This window comes from Amphibalanus amphitrite, unplaced genomic scaffold (assembly GCF_019059575.1).
Source record: "Amphibalanus amphitrite isolate SeventyFive unplaced genomic scaffold, NRLGWU_Aamphi_draft 000112F_arrow, whole genome shotgun sequence".
Taxonomy (NCBI): domain Eukaryota; kingdom Metazoa; phylum Arthropoda; class Thecostraca; order Balanomorpha; family Balanidae; genus Amphibalanus; species Amphibalanus amphitrite.
Genome location: NW_024881607.1, coordinates 462,445 through 484,914, shown reverse-complemented (window position 1 = coordinate 484,914; position 22,470 = coordinate 462,445). Strand labels below are relative to the sequence as shown.

The 22,470-nt window shown below is 49.5% G+C and overlaps 1 protein-coding gene across 2 annotated transcripts in view; it reads left to right on the top strand.

Annotated features, from left to right (window-relative positions):
* Nucleotides 1-22,470, top strand: part of LOC122381038 (UDP-N-acetylglucosamine transporter-like) — a 70,258-nt gene that overhangs the window by 3,362 nt on the left and 44,426 nt on the right. For both annotated transcript variants that reach the window (XM_043364730.1, XM_043364729.1), the window contains exons 2-4: nucleotides 7,267-7,458; nucleotides 19,498-19,652; nucleotides 20,041-20,163. In XM_043364730.1, coding sequence (XP_043220665.1) covers nucleotides 7,272-7,458; nucleotides 19,498-19,652; nucleotides 20,041-20,163 — 465 coding nt within the window. In that variant the 5' untranslated portion in view covers nucleotides 7,267-7,271. The remainder of the gene's footprint in view (nucleotides 1-7,266; nucleotides 7,459-19,497; nucleotides 19,653-20,040; nucleotides 20,164-22,470) is intronic.

Sequence of the window (22,470 nt, the reverse complement as noted above, 5' to 3'; positions counted from 1 at the left end):
TGTTGCTGGGAAAACGTACCTATACGTGCTTTTCTACGCAAGAATTCGACGCTTCCATTCGCCAGGTGCTAGAAAAGCACCCCCTGGGATTATGACAATTCTCCGCCCCTGTGCAGGGGGCATCTTCCCCAACGCCAGGGGGCGTCTTTCCCACCCTGTGGGGTAAGATGCCCCCTTTCACTTCTTCAGGAAAATGCTTAATAGCAAAAAAAGTTATAATATTTCAGGCACGAAAGGGTGATATTTTTGGAGAAAAATGATGTCGGCTTCCGTTGAAACTCCAAGTTTTTGCTTTCCGATCGTCATTTTCGAATAATATATGACATAGTAAAACCCTGGGCATCTTTCCCCACTCTCCCCTACACATGTTGTAAAAAATTTTAGACCAAGGTCATTCAAGGTCAGGTCATCAGGTCACTTGAAGTGACCTCACCTCATAAAAAGTTTCAATGTCTGTCATAGCTACACCGAGTGACCGATCGCTTTGAAACTTTCAGCGATTGCTAAGAGCAATAGGATGTACAAAATGTATATCTCAGAATTTTGATATCGATGGCCTAAGGTCAGGTCAATTTTGCGACCTCCCCATTATAAGTCAATGGGAGAAAATTGAAATGCGCCTCTTTTGGATGAAAGACATTATAAACACTCCCAAACACCGAATTACAAGTGGTTTAGACACACTGAACATGAAAATGGTGTCCGTGACCCTTGTTTATGCCCTGAGGTCATCTTAGGTCACAAATGGTATCTAACAGTTTTTCGCAAATAACTTTTGATAGAGGCATGCTAGAGCGATGAAAACGCCTTAGATGTGTTCAGCTCGACGATACGGATCGACTGATATGCAACATGACCCTTTCCGGTCAGGTCATGACCTTGACCTGAGGTCAAATTTTAAAGTTGACCTTTCAATGTCAAGTTATAGTTCATTCGATGCGTCTTGACGAGAGGAACACGATGCCGGTGAAAGTAAGCTCGTACAAGGCTTGGGTCAGAAGTTATTGCAGAAAAACTGTTTCCGAAAAAATCGGCTATTTTTGCAGTTTTTGCCCCCTGCAGGCAAAACCGTTGACGTTAGGTCAAATCTGAGAGAATTACTCAGAAAGGGCGTTAATAGGGCTATCGAATGCGCTTTTCCGCGGCGCTGTAGCTCTATTGGTTCCCGAGTTATGCGTTGGCTTCTTGGAAATTTTCGACATTCGACCTGGAAATCGGCGAAATTTTGCCTTCATTGACCTCTGGTGACCTGACCTTTGACCTGACCAAAAAATTGACCGAAGTGATTTCGTCATTATTTTCGACGCTCTTTCGAACGCCGCTTTCCGCGTATCGCTACGTGGCCCAGGAGCCGAGTTACAAGGGGGGGGGGGTGTTCAAACACCCCCCCCCCCAGCAGGGCGTGGAAATCCAGGACCCCCAGCCGGGCGCGGGTTAAAGGTGGGATAGTCCCTTTAAAGGGACCCTCCCACCTTCAAAAAAGTTAATGAATTGGCATGAAAGTGATGTCGCTCGGTTCAGAAAGAGCAAAAACGAATATCTACCAAATTTCATCGAAAAATATTCACCGGTTTTCAAGATATTAGACTTTTACTTTTGTTTACTTTTTGGGATCTCCGCTGTTCCTAGCGACTTTATTTGAAAGTGCGGCATTTGTTGCGCGCAAAGAAGCATATACCACCGCGTGCTACAAAACGTTTTAGTCAAACATTTAACGGACGTTCGAAAGCCTAATGACGTCATCAGATTCCCGTAATGGTTAAGAGATAGGGACCACGCTGGTCCCACCCTGCAAGTAAAGGGAAGAAATTTCTTGAACACCATAAAGCTGCGGGGGTTGCGACCATGATAAATGGTGGTTTCTGAGCCTGGCCGCAAACTTGGCTATCTCAACTCAAAACTAATGTTAAGGTGGGAGGGTCCCTTTAAATGAACGCACGCTAGCGGCGTTTGAACTTGCGAGTATCTGACAGTAATTTTACGACATAGAAAATGTCACGAATTCTGACAATCATAGACGAGGCTGTTTAGTTGTCGTTTATCGGTTCGAAGTGAAAGAGCTTATGAATATCAACGCGATTTATTTTAGACCGGTGCGAATGGGCCGAGAGAGAGATCGAAACGTAAACAAGTATGGCGAGCGCCAGCCCACGTCCCGTGCGCCAGTCACGCCGCTTGGCGCGCACGGTCAGCTGGCGCCGGCAGGGGCGCTCACAGGCACCTGGCCCAGTGGGGTCGCAGAGGCGGTCCAAGTAGGGGGCCTCGGGGGGCCTATACACAAACACAACATCTCCCCCTCGAGACAACAGTCGTGAAACCGCCAAAAACACAACACTGCACGACGTTGTCTCACTCCTCATACGAGGTCGCACCCCAACGAACGAACAATCGATCGGGGCTGGCACACACGACTGCTGCGACCCATGGCGGCGGGCGCTTGTTCCGGCGTCCGCAGCGGGCGCGCCCGTTGTCGCCCGGGAGGTCACCGGTAGGCGGCGCTCCGGTGTCGGGTGGCGGCCACGGATCACAGCCAGCGGCGTCTCCGGCCATCCCCTGAACCGGGCCCACGAGCGGCGCCAGACACGCGTCATCCTCAGCACAGTCGGTCTGTCCCATGTCCGCCTGCGGCGGCGACACGGCGTCACTGACGACCTCTTCGCTGTCCCTGCTTTGCGTCGGCGGGCCTCCCACCAGCGGCGGCGAGGCTCTGTAGGCGTCATCAGTCTCACCGGGTACGGTGGGCTGTATCACGGAACAGTCGGTTTGGCCGGTGTCCGCCGGCGGCGGTGACACGGCGGGGCCGGCAGCTGCACCTGGGCCCGTGCTCAGCGTTTGTAGGCCTCCCGCCGGCGGCGGCGAGGCCCCGTGGGTGTCGGCTGGCCCGCTAGACTGCCCTGCGGTGGGCTCAATCTGGCCGGTGTCCGCCGGCGGCGACGACACGGCGGGGCCGGCCGCTGCACCTTGGCCCATGCTCGGCGTTGGGATGCCTCCCACCGGCGGCGGCGAGGCTCCGTAGGCTTCAGCGGCTCCGGCCGGGCCTGCGGGCTGCGCCGCAGTACCCCCGGGTTGGTCCGTGTCCGCCGGCGGCGGCAACACGGCGTCACCAGCGGTTTTGTTTCCGTCGCCGGTCCGCGTTTGTAGACCTCCCGCCGGCGGCGGCGAGGCTCTGTACGCTCCAGTAGCTCCGTCCGGCTCCGTAGACAGCGCCGCGGTACGCCCGACTCGGCCCGTGTCCGCCGGCGGCTGTGACACGGCGTTGTCAGCGGTTCCGTGGGCGTCCGTGGGCGTCAGCCGGCTTTGTAGACTGCGCCGCGGTACACCCAGCTCGGTCCGTGTCCGCCTGCGGCGGTGACACGGCGTTATCAGGGGCTGCCTCTCGGTCCGTGGTCTGCGCCGGCCAGCCTCCCGCCGGCGGCGGGCAGGCTCCGCGCGCGCCAGCCGGCTCGGTGGGCTGCGCCGCGGTACGGCCGGCTCCTCGGCCCGTGTCTGCCGGCGGCAACGACACGGCGGCGCCGGCGGCTACCGATGGGCCTCCCGCCGGCGGCGGCGAGGCTCGGTACACTCGGTCCGTGCTCCAAGTTGGGATGCCTCCGGCCGGCGGCGGTGAGGCTCCGTAGGATGCGGTAGCTCCGACCGGCTCAGTCGGCTGCGCTGCAGTACTGCCGGTGCGGCCCGTGTCCGCCCGCGGCGATGACACGGCGTTGTCAGGGGCTGCCTCGCCGTCCATGGTCTGCGCTGGCCAGCCTCCCGCCGGCGGCGGGCAGGCTCCGTGGACGTCAGCAGCGTCACTCAGCTCGGCTGGCTGAAGCGCAGTGTGCCCGGCTTCGCCCGTGTCCGCCGGCGGCGGCAACACGGCGGTGCCGGCGGCTACCGTTACTGGCGCCACCACCGGTGAGTCGCGTACTTTCGTCGCTGCAGATGTCGCCACGGGACGATCAGCCGTCGGGCGGGTGCCGCTACTGCTGAGGTGTCCGTTCTTCACTCGCTGTGCGTCCCGCTCGTGCTGCTCTCGCTGGCCACTGCGAGCTGGTGAACCACGGGCAGGGTCTCCAGGCACTGCAGCACCGTCAGCAGCGGTGACGCGGCCCCCGGCGACCGCCGTGGAGCTCCTCTGGTGGCACACAATCTCAAAATGCCCCGGTTCGCCACACGCACGACAGATGGCGCCAGCGGCGCGACACGTGACTCCGCCGGCGTGCTGGCGACGGCCACAGGTAGGGCAACGCTCAAGAAACTGATGATCTGTGGCGGTAGCGGAATGGGCGACACTCGGCCGCCTGCGCCTCTTGTAGGCCGGCAGGCGCGCCGCGGAATGTCCCTCGTTGCCGCGGAGGTCTGGGCACGTGACACGGGCACCATCGCTAGCCCGACAAACGTTCACGGCGTATTTGAGCGTCAGCTCAAAGTCCTCCAGCCTGCGGCTCACCGCTCCTAAATCACTGTCGTGAACACTGCACTCGTCACGGCCGTTGCACGTCGATGCCGACTTCGGTTGCGCGGGCGGGGTCGCCGACACCGGCAGGCAGACAGTCCGGCGGGCGGCGGCAGCTGGTCCAACGGATCCATCAGCGCCTCGCTCAGCCCCCGACTCTGACACTCCGGTCGTCGCGTCCGTCCCCGCGGAGGGCTCCCTGGTTAGCAGTCTCTCCAAGCGCTCCAGGCGCTTGTCGGCGTCGGCGGCTCTCTTCACTTGCCTCTCCAGCAGTGCCGTCAGTTCTTGAATGATAGTCATCGCGGTATGCTCAATCACGTAGTAATTCACAAAACCGACCGCGCCATGTTTAGTTGTCGTTTATCGGTTCGAAGTGAAAGAGCTTATGAATATCAACGCGATTTATTTTAGACCGGTGCGAATGGGCCGAGAGAGAGATCGAAACGTAAACAAGTATGGCGAGCGCCAGCCCACGTCCCGTGCGCCAGTCACGCCGCTTGGCGCGCACGGTCAGCTGGCGCCGGCAGGGGCGCTCACAGGCACCTGGCCCAGTGGGGTCGCAGAGGCGGTCCAAGTAGGGGGCCTCGGGGGGCCTATACACAAACACAACAGAGGCCGGTTTTGACAAAAAAAAACATGAAAATCATGCTTTTTCAGACACCCCAAACATTTGCATGACTGGCCATATTGCGATTTATTCGATTAGGTGAACTTGAAAGGTGGCCTTTTCGGTATTTATGGCCACTCGTGAGCCCCATTTGCATCACTGTGCCATCGCCCGTAGGCACCTTATTGGCATTGATCTAATAGTGTGAGATATGATGACAGACTTTCTATCCGACACATTGTGATGTCCGAGACTGAAAGCTGAGCGGCTGATGCTTCTGGGCCTGCAGTGTCCCAGCCTTCTCTTCCACTAGTTCAAAATGTCCAGCGGCGGCTTCATGCAGGATTGCCTTTGGGCTGAGCGAAACCCATGACATGTCCGTGTGCCTGCAGCCACCATGGTCGCCCTGCCTCTGACTGATATGTGCGCCGGCAGCCACCATGGTCGCCCTGCCTCTGACTAATATGTGCGCCGGCAGCCACCATGGTCGCCCTGCCTCTGACTAATATGTGCGCCGGCAGCCACCATGGTCGCCCTGCCTCTGACTGTATGTGTGCCGGCAGCCACCATTGTCGCCCTGCCTCTGACTAATATGTGCGCCGGCAGCCACCATGGGCGCCCTGCCTCTGACTGTATGTGTGCCGGCAGCCACCATGGGCGCCCTGCCTCTGACTGTATGTGCGCCGGCAGCCACCATGGGCGCCCTGCCTCTGACTGATATGTGCGCCGGCAGCCACCATGGTCGCCCTGCCTCTGACTAATATGTGCGCCGGCAGCCACCATGGTCGCCCTGCCTCTGACTGTATGTGTGCCGGCAGCCACCATTGTCGCCCTGCCTCTGACTAATATGTGCGCCGGCAGCCAGCATGGGCGCCCTGCCTCTGACTGTATGTGCGCCGGCAGCCACCATTGTCGCCCTGCCTCTGACTGATATGTGCGCCGGCAGCCACCATGGTCGCCCTGCCTCTGACTAATATGTGCGCCGGCAGCCACCATGGTCGCCCTGCCTCTGACTGTATGTGCGCCGGCAGCCACCATGGTCGCCCTGCCTCTGACTGTATGTGTGCCGGCAGCCACCATGGTCGCCCTGCCTCTGACTGTATGTGTGCCGGCAGCCACCATGGTCGCCCTGCCTCTGACTGTATGTGTGCCGGCAGCCACCATGGTCGCCCTGCCTCTGACTGTATGTGTGCCGGCAGCCACCATGGTCGCCCTGCCTCTGACTGTATGTGCGCCGGCAGCCACCATTGTCGCCCTGCCTCTGACTGATATGCGCCGGCAGCCACCATGGGCGCCCTGCCTCTGACTGTATAGGGTGAGCCATAAAGATTTACCCATCGAAAATTTCACTTTATTTCCAAACGGGTTGGCGTAGGTATGCCATCTTTTGCATATATGTCGCAAATTTGTCTCCAATCCTGACAGTGTAGCTCATTTTGTATATGCTCGTCCACTGTCTCTGCTACGCGCCTGAAATGCGAGGTCGTCTTAACGCACATCCGCCGCTCCTGAAACTCAGGAATCACCACTGGGTGTTGGCTGCTGAACACTCCTTGGTCTAAAGAATGCTGGGCACAATTTATCCCCGACTTCAGCCCCACGGGCTTCGCAAACTGAAATATCCTGAAAACCCTACTCTACCTAGTCCCTGAAACACGGCAAATGACATACGGCACAGCCTTGTTATAGCGTGGGTGATCGGGGAAAATAATTGAAACGACGGTGCGGGGGCCGCGTGCCATAGTGCTCTCGCGTCTCGGGCGCGTAACATACGAAGAATGCGAGCATACAGAAAACAGACTACATTTATTAGTTAGGAGATTAAGTTATATGGATGTAAAAGATGACATAGCTATGTCAGCGCGCCTTGAAACAAAGGGAAATTTTCGATGGGTAAATCTTTGTGGCTCACCCTGTATGTGCGCCGGCAGCCACCATGGTCGCCCTGCCTCTGACTGTATGTGCGCCGGCAGCCACCATGGTCGCCCTGCCTCTGACTGTATGTGCGCCGGCAGCCACCATGGGCGCCCTGCCTCTGACTGTATGTGCGCCGGCAGCCACCATGGGCGCCCTGCCTCTGACTGTATGTGTGCCGGCAGCCACCATTGTCGCCCTGCCTCTGACTAATATGTGCGCCGGCAGCCACCATGGGCGCCCTGCCTCTGACTGATATGTGCGCCGGCAGCCACCATGGTCGCCCTGCCTCTGACTGTATGTGTGCCGGCAGCCACCATGGGCGCAGTGCCGCTCAAGTGGCTGACGCTGCTGGTGATCACGGTGCAGACGACGGCCCTGGTGCTGGTGATGCGCTACTCGCGGGCCAACGCGTCCGGCCGGCCGTACTTTGCCAGCACGGCGGTGCTGCTCACCGAGGCGGCCAAGATGACCGCCGTGCTGCTCACGCTCTGGCTGGAGAACGGTAGGTGAACCTCACTCATGCCATTCCGATGCATATACTCACAATTAAAATCACCTACCCGCTACATTAAAACTCATAAGTTGCAACTGTGCACATCGCACTGCGCCATAAGCTCCCGTTTTGGAGACACCTGCTAGCCGAATACCTATGAGGAAAGGTGTTTAATGCACCTTCGGAGGTCACTGGTTCAACCTTGTGCGTAAATACTAAATACCAGAGCTGGGCAAGTGCGTTCCTTTAGTGCGTTCCTGCGTTCTTCCGTACGTATGCACCGCCCTTTTTAGGAACGCAAGAACGCAGGAACGCAAAGTTTTTCAAAGGAACGCAAGTAAGAGGAACGCACCACCCGAAATTTTGAAGCGTTCCTGCGTTCTTGCGAACCACCCGAAAATTATATTGCTGCCAATGACCTCTGTGTCAAATGTTTGAATCTCGAGTACGTGTGTTTGCCGGTAGAGGCGCCACTTGTCGGTCGAATCGAGGAAGGCTTGCTTAGATTTAGTGGTGATGTTTACTATTCGATTCGGTTTCAGGCATTAAATGTGTAAAGATTTTTAGGGGTGATGTTTACTATTCGATTCAGTTTCAGGCATTAAATGTGTAAAGTAAATATGATAACTTTTACTAAGATACATCTTTTAACTTGTTTTTAAAGGGACCCTCCCACCTTCAAAAAAGTTTATGAATTTTATTTTAGAAGTGCGGCGTTTGCGGCAGATGTTGCGCGCAAATAGCATATACCACCGCGTGCTACAAAACGTTTTAGTCAAACATTTAAAAATCGTAAAAAACGTTAGATATTTGCGCTGACGTCACACATTCAGAGGGGTATTCCTTAGCATTAGCCCCTCTGAATCAAAATGCTGCAATTTTGAAATTCAATATCTCCGATTTAAGGCATTTCTCGATGTTGTGAGTGCCGAAACCGGTAATTGTGAGCCAGGGACCCCATTTTGGCTATCTCAACTCAAATCTAATGTTAACCCTCGCATGTGTGCGGCGTTTTCCAGCTTCTAATGTGTAGGGGGGGGGTCGGTTGGACCCCCCCCTTGCCGTTTGGCCCCTGATCGAGCTAGAGCTTCGCGGAAAAAACGAGCGTGTTGCCCGTGACGAGAGGAAGCCGATGATACCCAATTTTAAGGTCCTAGGTCATTGGTTGACCTTCCAGGTCAGGTCAATGACCCAAAGTCGTGAAAATCGGGACCTGTTAGAAAGTCGTAAAGTGTGGCTGCTAAGGGGTTTTTCGGGGTGCTGATCACGAATATCGTGTTAGTTTTGATCACAGATGATGTCTTGAAGCATTTAGACCAGGTCGGGTCAGGTCAGGTCAGGTCAACCAGTAGGCGTCGTGACGGGTATTCGTAGTACGTGTCAACCGCCTCTGACAGCTTCGTAACATGTTACGAAGTCACCAAAACTACTTCGTAAATGTTCAAATGGTTGCTAAATTCGAATTCAGCTCCAAAAACTAGCCTAGAAACATGTAAAACTCGAAAAAGTGACCCGAGGTCACTCGAGGTCACCAAAGGTCAATGACCTGACCTGACCTTCAGGTGACCTTGACACACACGGGAGTAACATCAAATCACATGTTTGAACGTTTGAAACCACGAAAAGCTTGCAAACACGCGGCTAGTGCGAGCCGACATACGCGAAATCGCGATTCCGGCCAAACATGGTCTCGGAAAAGAGGTCACAGGTCAAAGGTCATTTGGGTCAGGGTCATGAAATTTTCAGGGTAGGTGTAAAATTGATCAATGCGAGGGTACTGAAAGTTTCGTCGCGATCGGCCGCTTTTTACGCGAGTTATTCGCGAAAAACCATGGGGGGGGTCCATCCGACCCCCCCCCTACACATGCGAGGGTTAAGGTGGGAGGGTCCCTTTAACCCTATTAGTGGCAGGCTCCTGGCTACCCCTATTAGTGGCAGGGGGAGGGGCTGTTTACGACCCCCCCTTGATATCTCGAGATCTAACGGGCCGATTTTCAAAATTCAAACGGCATTCGATTTCGCTCAACGTGATCTACATTTCTAAAAAATAAATATTAAAAAATGTCAATAGGGGGGGTAGAGGGGGGTAAAAACGGGCAAATTGCAGATACATTTTAGACTGTTTATCACGGCCAGGTTTCTGAACCAATCTTAACGCAACTTTTGCCGATCGATAGAGAATGAACCAGGAATTCACATGGATCCTAAAAATATGCATTTTCAAAAATCATAGGCGGATACAGATCATTGAGATTGGGGGTACACAAAAAGTATAGTAAATAAGGTTTTTGTTGGTACTGTTTCTAAAAAGGGTGGTAATGGTCTTGTTATGTTACAATTTTCTTATGAGAGAACGACTACAATTGTATTGGTGATGCATAGGCGGTGTCAGGGCACCTATGTTGGGAGGTAAAACATAACCCCCCTTTTTGGACGCCTAGATCCGCCTATTATAGCAAAAACGTGTCAAAAGAGGATGCACAATAACTGTATATGTTATCACATGATACCTTTCATTCACTGTTCGTAAAACTGGTGCAGCATCGTGATCTTCGCCCAAATGACTCGCTTCACGAATAGGACCCCCCAATTCCCAGTGCTCTGGAGCCGCCCCTGGTAAAGTTATGAACTTGAAATTTTCAGGGAATGTGCCCAATTTAGTTTTAGGAAAAGTCAGAAAATTTCAGCATCGTAGCTTCAGCGGTTTCGGAGATATTCCCGAAAAACCTGAGGGGTGGATAAAAACAACCCCCCCCCCCTGCCACTAATAGGGTTAAGCAGGTCGTATTTTTGTTGAAAACCCTACGGATGATATTGGTAAAACGTATTTCAGATATTCGATTCGGAAGAGAGATGTCGAGTTGCTTTTCGGTCCCACGTCGCCATTCTGGGTATTCTGTGATCGATTCGCCCCGTGTTTGGTTGGGCCCGCGCCGCGTGGTTCGGCGGTATTTTTGAGGGAGGAACGCAGGAACGCTAACGCACCGAACGAAAAAAAAAAAAATTGAGGAACGCTATTCCTGGAACGCACTAACCGCGGCCGGAGGAACGCAGGAACGCTAACGCACTACCGAAAATCGAGGAACGCGCCCAGCTCTGCTAAATACGCACAAGATTGAAATCTTGTACGTAAATGCGCACAAAATTATCGCAACATTGCGATAATCTTGACCTGACTTTGGATCACAGATGCAAAGAAATAATCCTGTTTCAGCGAGTTATTTGATCTGGTACCCTATTGTCAAACACCGAGTTTGAAACTACCCAGTAAAAAATACCATTAGAAATTACCAAATGGTTCCAAATGGGAAAAACCATTTGACTTATTGAACACTTTTCCAAATGGTTCCAAAGAGGTTCCATTTGAAATGTGTCCAATTGGCCACCAATTGGTACCAATTGGAACCATTTCATGACCATTTGAAATGGATCCAATTGTTCACCAATTGGTACCAGTTGGACACATTTCAAATGGTCATGAAATGGTTCCAATTGGTACCAATTGGTGGCCAATTGGACACATTTCAAATGGAACCTCTTTGGAACCATTTGGAAAAGTGTTCAATAAGTCAAATGGTTTTTCCCATTTGGAACCATTTGGTAATTTCAAATGGTATTTTTTACTGGGCAGCTGGATTACCATTTGAAGATCCTTTTGAAGTCCATGCATTTCATCCACAAAATAACAAACTGCACCGTGAATTATTTTTATTGTTTTACTCTGCAAGCATATACATTTTCATCAGTACGTACCTACCAACATTAGACATTAACCACACATGGACATTGTTTGGTCAACACCACATCGATGAGGCGATTGCTATGAAAATCAAGAACAGAATTACAATGTAGTTATATACACTGGGCCATACGTAGGCACTATTCCACATAGGCAAAATGAACGACGTGATACAATGTCATTCCGATCGGTGATACTATCTGTTGTTCTGACAGATAGATTTCTTAATCTTCCGTGGCGATCATAATTTTCAGAAGTCAGAACGTAGCTATAATGCAGGCATGCAGCCCATCTGGACCCGTGTAGAACCGGTAGACTGCGTCTGTTCCGTGCAAGTTCGTGCCTGCAACAGTACAGGACAGCACGGGTTATTGGGCGATGGGATCAAATTAATTACCACATTTGTCAAATATCACAATATAATAACTTTAAGCTCATGCAACTTGCAATGTCATTTAGGCAGCCTGACCACAACAAATATAGCACTGAAAATTTTCTACGGGCAAAATAAATTGTGATCGCAAATTTTAAGCATCTTTCTCACCTCTGTTAAACTTAAAAAGATGTCAAATGCAACCGAATTTATTCAAATAACTATTTTCAGTATTTGCAGTCGACTAAAACGAATATCGCATACGGGCATACAGAGGCACAAGAAAAGTCACTCACCAGCCGCGTGATTCTGCTCAGCTCTTCCTCTTACAGCAGGACTGGGTCGGCCGCGGGTAGTCCGCGGGCCCAACGAACGCGAAACCCGGTGGCGCGCGGGCCGGCCGGCCGACGCCGCCGCCCGATTTGAACTGTGGCGCCCCGCCGGCGCGGCGGCCGGCCGCCGCCAACGGTCGGGCGCCGCCAGCGTAGGCACACAGAGAAAAAGTAGTGCTGTTTAAAGGGACCCTCCCACCTTCAAAAAAGTTAATGAATTGGCATAAAAGTGATGTAGCGTGAATCACAAAGAGCGAAAATGAATATCTACCAAATTTTACCGGAAAATATTCACCCGTTTTCGAGATATAAGACTTTTATTTTTGTTTACTTTTTGGGAAATCCGCCGTTTCTATGACGTCACATAAAGGTTTTCTTTACGTCGGCATTTGGAAGCAATAGTTTGGTATCAAAGTGCGACAAATATTGCGCGAATGATGCGTTTATCTTATCAAGGTCAATATATGATGGCCAATAAAGGATTCCAGGACAATTCTTATGGCATTTCTTCGTATCGCAATTCTTCGTCTGGAAATCTTCGTCAGGGCATTTATTCGTACCTATCGCATTACTTTGTCTCGCACCAGGGTATATGAAAATCGGCTCGCATTTCTTCTTCAACGCAAATATATGCAAGAGTAAGCATTGAGGGACAAATAAATGCACCGACGAAGATTTGTAGACGAAGAAATGCGGACGAAAAATTGTGCTACGAAGAAATGTCATGCGAGGATTCGTTCGGGTACCATGACATTTATGTGATTTCAAAGTCAAGGTTCACAGCTGATCTGCTAAATCAAGCCAAGAATCCAAACTATCAAAAAACTATAAATATTTGTTTGTCTGTCACAGAGGTCTCAAGCAATATAAGGTTGACATATGTTGAATCAAAAATCTACTGCCACAACTCACATCTCCTGCCTTAGTTTATCATTGTTGTTTTAACTTGCTTTCAAGAGAAACAGAAGCCAGTATCTGATATCACTTCAGATGATTGTTTCAAGATCTGAGTTCAAATGGAAATAAAAGCAAGATCAAGATGAAACAGGGATTATTGCTGTTAAAGTAGTTTGGCCATGATACAACAAGCACATAAATCATTAGCCAAATCAAATACTGGTTGGTTTGTCAAGATGTTTGTTGTCTGTCGTCTGTCGAGCTGCTATGAACACTGAACGCTCTCACTCTTACTTTAAAGAGAGTAGTTTAAGTTGAATGGTAGTGAGCTGTAATTAGACAAAGCAGCTATTCAGTGCTCACATCAAGCCAGGCTAGGAAATGGCATCAACTGTGGTGGGAGGAAGCAGGTTCGGCAGCCCTATGTTGTAAACTTCTGTTATGTCTTGTGTTTTATCAACTGATGTTTTCTGCTCTGTTTTGTGCAGTGATAGTAGCAGGTAACTGCATGCTTGTCAAATTATGTGAATAAACGAATTCATAACATTGCATTTTTCTCTCCATGCAAGGAACAAGTAAGATGTTGTAGAAAATGTAATAGAGGGCTGCATTGCTGATTTTGCACTTTATCAGAGCTTTATTTAGAATTGCTTTCCTGAAAGCTACACACAGGCCACAGTGCTGAAATTCACAATGTCATAGCTTTTGGCAGAAAAAAGAAAATACTTACCTAGGTAAAATTGGCTGAAAGTATGGCAGAGCAGGTCTTGATGCGTATGCCCATCCGTGTGCTTGCCGAAGCCGAACTGACTGCAACACATTTAACTCTGACCCACCATGGTGGCTGGCATATCCTGAACTTTCACCACTCTAAACAAGACAACTTTCAGCCCTTAGCATTGTATTAAAACACTGTACAAAACACTCAAAATTTGTTTCAGTGCCATCCACGGACAACATCAGTCGCCATTCACCAGGCCAGTAAAAACAGAATAGATAATAGCTTCAAACCCATGTAGTCAGAGTTACTAGGTCTGCACCTCAAAACAAAATCCAGGTGACATTCACCACGCCAGTAAAAAACAGGTACTTAGGTAACGTAACAGCTTCAAATCTGGTAACATGTTGGTCGGACTTTACACTACCATATTTACATGGAATAATATGATACCAAACAATAGTGCAACCATTCTGGACAACAAAAGTGTATGATAAAATTAATTTAGAATACTCTGGCAGCATGATTTACGAGCACAGGCAGGTGTTACCTACCAGCCTTCTCAATGCTCGTAAAACCAACATTGTAGTTTTGATTTTACCTTACATGATAACACAATTGGCTGCAATGGCACATTTAATTTAATACTGTGAAAAGACCAGTTATAACCACTTCACAAGCACAATTGCACCTCATGCCGACATCCTTTTCCAAAGACAGTCAGCAGCGTCTTTCGTCAAAACTGGAAGATAAATTCCCTTTCAACTGTTAACATCAAAAATATTTCTTCATGGTGTGACTGTGATCTCCATATGGAAACCTTGCAGGAAAAGAATTAATGTCAATTGTCAGCTCTTCAAATTTCTTTGGATTTCTTTTGCAGTACCATATCCAGTTTGCTTTGATATTTTGTTTTTTATTCCATGTTGAAGTTGAACACCAAGCTCCAGATATAGCAGGCAGCTTGATCATCTTCGGCCTTGGTATAATATCAGTCCAAGTTCCAGTGGTGGGTATCTTCTAATATTCAAATTAAAATGAAAAGCAACAGGCTTTCTCAGCGCCGACGACGGATTTCACGTTGATAAAAAAGGGAGCTCAAGGTCAGCAAAACTCGGGTTCAAGGAATGGCGGGCGTTGAAATGACTGCTCACGTCATCAAAAAACCGCTAATGGTTAAGAGATAGGGACTAAGCTGGTCCCACCCTGCAAGTAAAGGGATGAAATTTCTTGAACACCATAAAGCTGCGGGGGTTGCGACCAGGATAAATGGTGGTTTCTGAGCCTGGCCGCAAACTTGGCTATCTCAACTCAAAACTAATGTTAAGGTGGGATGGTCCCTTTAAATGAGCGGAAACGGCGTGGATTTTGCGAATCATTTTTATCTAATGAAAAACCAAGGCCTTGTAGTGATGCTTATCAAGTATAACCAGTCAAAGGTCATCCCATTACCTCTAAGTCTATTATTTAAGTATATGTTTAAAAACCATTAGAAACCATTAGGGTACCAATTGGGAACTAATAGATACCCAGTCCGTATTCAAAACACACTTGAAACCATTAGAGACCATCAAGGTAGAAACACTTTTGAAGCATACTTGTCACAACTCACACATCTGGAAACAGGGCTGCAAAGTGGTGGATTTATGACTCTAACTCCGACTCTGACTCAAAAATTGACTCCAGCTCCGACTACGGTTCGGACTTTGCTTTTATTCATCTCATGGAATAAAAGTTATTGCCATATAAGTATGTTTTTCTTGCCTAAAACGACCCTTGAATGTTTTTCAGATGCATTTTTCCTTTCGACACCAGTTGAAATAGAATGAGAGACACCATTTCAAAACAGATTTGCTTTTCCATTTCGGAACCATTTCGACACCAATTGGGATGAAATGGGACAACCATTTGGGATGAAATGGTTTTCTTCCATTTGGAGACCAATTGGACACCAATTGGGATCAAATGGGAAAAAAACATTTGAGATCAAATGGGAGTTTCTTTCAAATGGAAACCATTAGATACCAATTGGGATCAAATGGGACACACCATTTGGGATGAAATGGTTTATTCCATTTGGAACCAATTGGTATCAAATGGAAAGCACCATTTCAGACCAATTGGGAAGTTACCAATTGGAAACCATCTCGATACCAATTGGGGACATACCATTTGGTATCAAATGGAAAACACCATTTCAGACCAATTAGGAAATTACCAATTGGAAACCATTTCGATACCAATTGGGACCAAATGGGACACACCATTTGGAATGAAATGGTTTTATTCCATTTGGAACCAATTGGTATCAAATGGAAAGCACCATTTCAGACCAATTGGGAAGTTACCAATTGGAAACCATCTCGATACCAATTGGGGACATACCATTTGGGATCAAATGGAAAACACCATTTCAGACCAATTGGGAAATTACCAATTGGAAACCATTTCGATACCAATTGGGACCAAATGGGATACACCATTTGGAATGAAATGGTTTTATTCCATTTGGAACCAATTGGGATCAAATGGAAAACAACATTTGAAATCAAATGGGATTTATTTTCCATTAGGAAACCATTTCAAAACCAATTGGAACCAAATGGAAAACACTATTTCAGACCAATTGGGAAATTACCAATTGGAAACCATTTCAAATGGTCATAAAAACCATTAGAACCTATTTCAAACCATTTGACACATTTGAAACCAATTGGTAAATCCTAATGGTTTCAAATGGTATTTTTTACTGGGTAGTCAGCAGTCATTGGATGTCATCAATTGCAAATTTCTGATGCTTTTTTACCGTTTTGATATTTTTTCACAAACCGGCTCATTCCTCATCACAAAACAGGGTCACAGCGCCGCGGAAAATCGCATTCCATAACAAGATTTTCGCTAAGATGTCCTCAGATTTGGCCTCACGATTGTATCAAACAACCTTTGCGACTTCTTATATGACGTCATGCAAGGGAAAAAAATGCAAAATTCGGCCTGAGTTCAGGTCAGAGTCGTGATCTTTACATTACAAGCCTGTGGAAAAATATTGAAATGCGGCCTGCTTCGAGTAAACGAGTCGGAACCACCCAATTCTCTCAGGATGGTGACAGATTATTACGGAGCGAGCGAAGCGAGCGTAGTCTTTCCTTAGATTAACGGAAATTTCTGAATATGAGCGGCCGGCCGGCCGGCCGGCCGTGGTCACGATTCTGCGACGCTTATATCTCAGCAACCACTTGACCGATTTACACGCGGTAAATTTTGTTGGGCAGCTTCATTCCTTCTACCACGTATTGGACTATTCTCGATACATGTGGGTGACCCCTTATGCACGTGCCACGTGCAAAACGAAGAGGTGTCACTTTTGTAATTGTTGCAATATCTCGGTAACTACTTGGCCGATTGCGCTGAAAGTTGGCATGTAGGTAGGCATCCACTAGGCACTGCATATCCATGTGCCAGAGTTAAGGTGCTGCTGCACGTGCGCACGTGCAGGGGTCGATTCCAGATCTCGAGAACGGCTGGACCGATGGCGCTCAAATTTGGTACATGGTTAGGGACCGATTAGTAGGGTGCCGTGCACAAGTCAGTTGGGACCCATGTTGCACGTGCGCACGTGCAGGGTGCCGCTCCCAGATCTCGAGAACGGCTGGGCCGATTGTGCTCAAATTTGGCACATCGCTAGAGACCGGTTGATAAGGTGCCGTGCACAAGTCAGCTGGAGGTACCCCGTCGAAATTTCGCACGTGCAAGGCCCACCCTCTCGCTCGCTCCGTTAGTCGCCCCAAAAGGCGTTATACTGGTCTTACCTATATGTAATGACCCTGGGCCCAATCTTACCAAATGCCGTGAATGCGCATTCACGGCATTTGGTAACATTCAGAAGCATTCCACATTCACTTATTCATTCGTTCAGGCAACATTCATAATCATTCACGCTATCAAAATCATTGGACAAGATTAGCGGGATGTAAATAAAAAGGATATCATTGATATCAGTGCCGTTAACTCCGGCCAGTGCTACCAAATCCTATTCACGGCATTGGTAAGATTGGGCCCAAGTGCCATTTACTGACAGGGGCACCGGGAGGGGTCATGTGAGGTCATCAGTATTTCATACAGCACATCTTTTAGAACTTCGAAGCTCGGTGGGTAGAGAGATTATCAATGCCGGTGCTCGCAGTATGCTTGGACCTAGACGACGCGGCCGTGTAACACCAGCGCTGGGTGAGCTTGGCTGGGCCACCCTTGATGACTACGTGACTACCTACTTGATGATGGTGACTACGAATATGATGATGAACACTGAACAGTTATGACGATGAAAAATCGTGCTTTTTCGTGGAATGTTGTACTGATGACGGATGTCATTCAAGAGCATCGTAATGCCAATGATCAACTATCAAACTTCGTAGGTTTACTTTTCCATGGTTTCACGGTTAGGATCAAAGTGCTGCCGAGTGCCGGCGCAACCCCGACGTGCAGGCTGGTCGGCGCTTTGTTGCATTTTCTTCCCGTCTGAATCGAGCTTTTAAACCGACGTGTAGCTCCATAGGTGTTGATTGTGCATTATCGACTAACTGTAGTAAACAGCACGGCGCGCCGGGTCACGGCCCCATTGTAGATGCCCCTGTCTGCAGGGGCTCCGCCACGGTTTTGGGATTGGAGGGGTCCGGCCCAAAACACAAAACCTCCGGCTGGTGGATCCAGGGTGGGCATTTTGGGCGAATTCACCCCCCTCCCCCGCACTCTGCAGCTCCCGAAATCGATGAAAAGTTGTCGTTTTTCTAGAGTTCAAAGAAAACTTAACAATTTTATCGGGATAGTTTTGCTCTAAACCGAAAAGCCAAGGCTCAACTTGCACACGGAATCGAAAATCGAGAAGCGGAGCCCATTGACACCGACATGGCGGCCTCTAAAATCAACGTTCTTGAGGAATGGAGGCCGCTGTTGCGCGCTCCAAGGGCGGTGTTAGCTATCAGACAGCGCATTAGGCTCTCAGTGACTGGCATGTGCTTGGGAATTCAGGGGCCTTCATAGGCGCTCAGATATCTATGTAGGCTCTTAGGCCAGTGTCGGGTCCTCCAAGGCCGTAGTTAAAGGAAAGCGCAGGGCTTTAGGGGTCGTAGGGATTTGCAAGTCCTGCCCTGATATAGCAGTATGGGGTCCTTAGAGACTGACATCCAGTCTCTGTGATCAGAGTGTGACCTAGCTTGACCTGAAAATGGATATCGAAATGCTGCACTTGAATCAAAGGTCAGGTTATGGGGATCCTGTTAGAGTTGTGACTTGTAGATGTGCTATCTCTACCAACTTGCATTCAGAGCCCTGTGCAAATTATCGCAGATGACCTCAGAATGGTGCGAGGCTGCTTAGACTAGTATGGTGCTCGAAAAACCGGCTAACCCTCCCCCCCCCCCCAACACTTTCGGGTGACCTCACATCAACATGGAAAGAAGAGGATTCTCAGATCGATTTGAAGCTCTTTTGGGGAGGGTATTGTGTCTAAGAGGTGTCCTTCAAGCTGGACCCCTCTCATGAAATTATAGCCGAACTCTAGCATGCTTAGCTAAATCCTAGCAATCTTCATCGTATTCTTCATAGTATAAATAACAAAATGGTAGAATAGTGACACTTCCGTACATATACATAGGTCGGCGAATGTTGAGCACCTTTTGAATCGTGTGTCACAACATTTTAAGGATTCCCTACATTTCTTGATCTTAAATTCCTTAGCTTTGCGACTGTCAACACATTCTAAATTATTCAACACATTTTGTGAATGAATTAGTCATTTTTACGCGAAAACAAGCTTGTAGGTATAGGAATATTGGGGGGTACTGTACCCCCAGGTAAATTATTGGGGGGGTCCGGACCCCCGCGTACCCCCCTGTGGCGGAGCCCCTACCCCGGTGTCTGACAGCTGGCCTGCAGTGCGGCCTGTCAGCCGGCTGACGAGTGCTCTCTGTGGACGTGTCTCTGATTGCAGGCCGGTCGGTGGCGCGCACGGCGGCCCTGCTCCGGCGCGACGTCTGGGGCCAGCCGCGCGACACGGCGCAGCTCGCCGTGCCCAGCTTCCTCTACACGATCCAGAACAACCTGGTGTTCGTGGCGCTCACCAACCTGGACGCGCCCACCTTCCAGGTTAGAGAGACCACTTTCCATGTTAGAGAGGCCACTTTCCAGGTGAGACAGGCCGCCCACCTTCCTGGTTAGAGAGACCACCTTCCAAGTTAGACAGACCGCCCACCTTCCAGGTTAGAGAGACCACCTTCCAGGCTAGAAAGACCGCCTTCCAAGTTAGACAGACTGCCCACCTTCCAGGTTAGAGAGACCGCCTTCCAGGTGAGACAGACCGCCTTCCAAGTTAGACAGACCGCCCACCTTCCAGGTGAGACAGACCGCCCACCTTCCAGGTGAGACAGACCGCCCACCTTCCAGGTTAGACAGACCGCCTTCCAGGTGAGACAGACCGCCCACCTTCCAGGTGGTTGGTTGCCTCAGTGCGCTGACTGCAGGCGCTGCCGGGCAGGTGCTGTACCAGCTGAAGATCCTGGTGACGGCGCTGATGTCGTCGGTGATGCTGAAGCGTCGCGTGGGCGCCGTGCAGTGGGTGGCGCTGCTGGTGCTAGTGGTCGGCGTCGGACTGGTCCAGGTGAGCTCCGAGCCGGCTCCGGGTCGCTGCACCGCTCGCGCTGGCCGCCGCGCGCTCCCTCCGGCGGTGTTCTGTTCGGCGGACGGCTGGCTAGTGATTGAGTTCATATTGTCAGTCTGGTCCTGGATAATAGAATCGAACCGGATAACAGCAACCAGTTAGACAACTTTTATGTATAGCAACCGGCAGCCATTTAAGACAAACAATAATTTCATATTCAATCACCTTAGCCTAACAATTATAAAAACGGGTGTTTCACTTTGAGTGTCAAAAAGTATCCGCTTCTAAACGCGACATAAAATGTAAAATAAGAAGGTCTGCGCGCATGGTCTTCCCGCAAGCTGTTGGACATCTGCGTTTTTCTCTCTTACGCTGTCATTTTTGGCATGTCAGTTGATTTGCAACGAAGCAGGAACAATGGACTACCTACGTTCACGTTTGACGCTACCTAAATATAATAATCTGCTACCTGACAACATACAGACCTTAAAGGAAACTTTACAATGTTGTACAGGGTGTCTCAAAAGTTCGTTGACAGGTACCGGCCATGCTTTTTTATTAATTCTGAATCAACGAGAAATTAACAGTCGAAATTTTGCATGAGCATTGGTAACAGCCTTCCCCCAGCAGTCGCATTGTTTTTAAGCGCATTCAACCCTTCATGAGCTCACAAAAAGGGTTCACCTCTGACCATGGGTCAGGCATGAAAATGGAGGTTGCAAAATCGGGTCGGCTGAGAAACTCTCTGATTCAGGAGTAATGGGAATGGTTAAGTCGGAAATGACACATGGCAAAGTGTCGGCGAGGATGAGTACAACATAATGATCATCTGATAAAAACGGTGGCTAAAATTTGTGAAGGACGAAAACATGCGAAACTAACAGCGTTTTGAACGACCTTCGTACGGCAGCAGGCTCGTTCTCCGGAAAGCAGCTGAAAATGCGGTCATAACTATTGAAAACTGAGCAGAAGCTCACAGACAGAAGTTATCCAGTTTCAAAAATTGCAGGTCATCATAAGATAAAGACAAAGAATCATTTTGAAATTGTTTATAATATCTATAACGCTAAATTTTTGGGGAAAATAACACGAAAATCGTCAATGCCAAGGCAACTGACCCTCCAAAAGTGTCATTTAATGTAAAGTTTTATCTTACGAAGTTTCAAGAGGCAGATCTGGAGCAAATGGCTTTCTTTTAGATACAAAATCCCAACAAAACCGCACGATGGACAGGTTTTGGCCGTTTACAAAGCAGAACCTCTCCTGAGGAAAACACTCCGCAACCCAGCGAAGGTCTCGGCATGGGGAATGAAGAGCGTTTGGGATTTGCAAAATTTGCAAATGTGTCTAAGAAACAGATGGCCGACGCATTCTGCTACGATATGCTGCGAAAAAATTGCCCCTGGCACTTCCCATTTGTTCAGGAATGGGGTTGTTTTGAAAAGGAAAATGATGCTTGGGAGGTCGGCGCCAGTCATTCATGAAGGAGTTAGCGCCAAAGAAGACCTACAAAATACTCACGGATGGTGTCGATGCAAGCTGTCGGCTTTCAGGGAGAAGCGGATGTTGCCGGAGAGCTCGTCAAACCTAAATTCGACGCAGAAACTGCAGGGGATTCCCCTACAAGAGCTTGAAAGCTGGTAACCTTTTTCAGCCTCCGGCAGCTGACGGAGCGACAAAAATCGGTATGGGCAAATACGCCCGGTTATATATGACAAGATATAACCGGTTTTTCCGCGACACTACGAGCGTCTTCTCTGGGGCGGCCCCGGAGCCGGGCCGGCCTCTGCGAGCAGCGTTCGGCGGCAGGCGGGCGGCCGCCTGCGCCCCCGGGCGGCGAGGCCGCTAAGGCGGCGGCCTCCTCTGATTGGTGGAGCGACTCGTGTCACGTGACCGTGACGGCGCGGGGTTTGAGTGCATTTGCGCGGTCACTGTTCTAAGCCGCCCGGTCTGACGCAAGTCAGCAGTGTTCTCGCTCTGAAATGTTTTTGCGTTTACTGCGGTCGTGTTCAGTGGAAACTGGAAGACATCAAGGGGAGTATAAGTTCGGTTTTATATCAATGTTATATTGATTGACGAGGATGTTTTTCCTTTCGGGGTTTTTATGTTTATTTTTTTACTGGTTTGTTGTTTGTCTGATTTTTTTCATTTTCGGCATTAGGTTTGGTTATTTTTGTGCTTATGCTATGCTATCACGGTAAGAAGAGGGTCGATGAGCAATGGGTCTGCAAATGCCCGGTATTATAGGTTCTTTGAAGGTTAGATGAAACAACGAAACTTGGACTGCTGGTAGAAATAGGCTTTGTG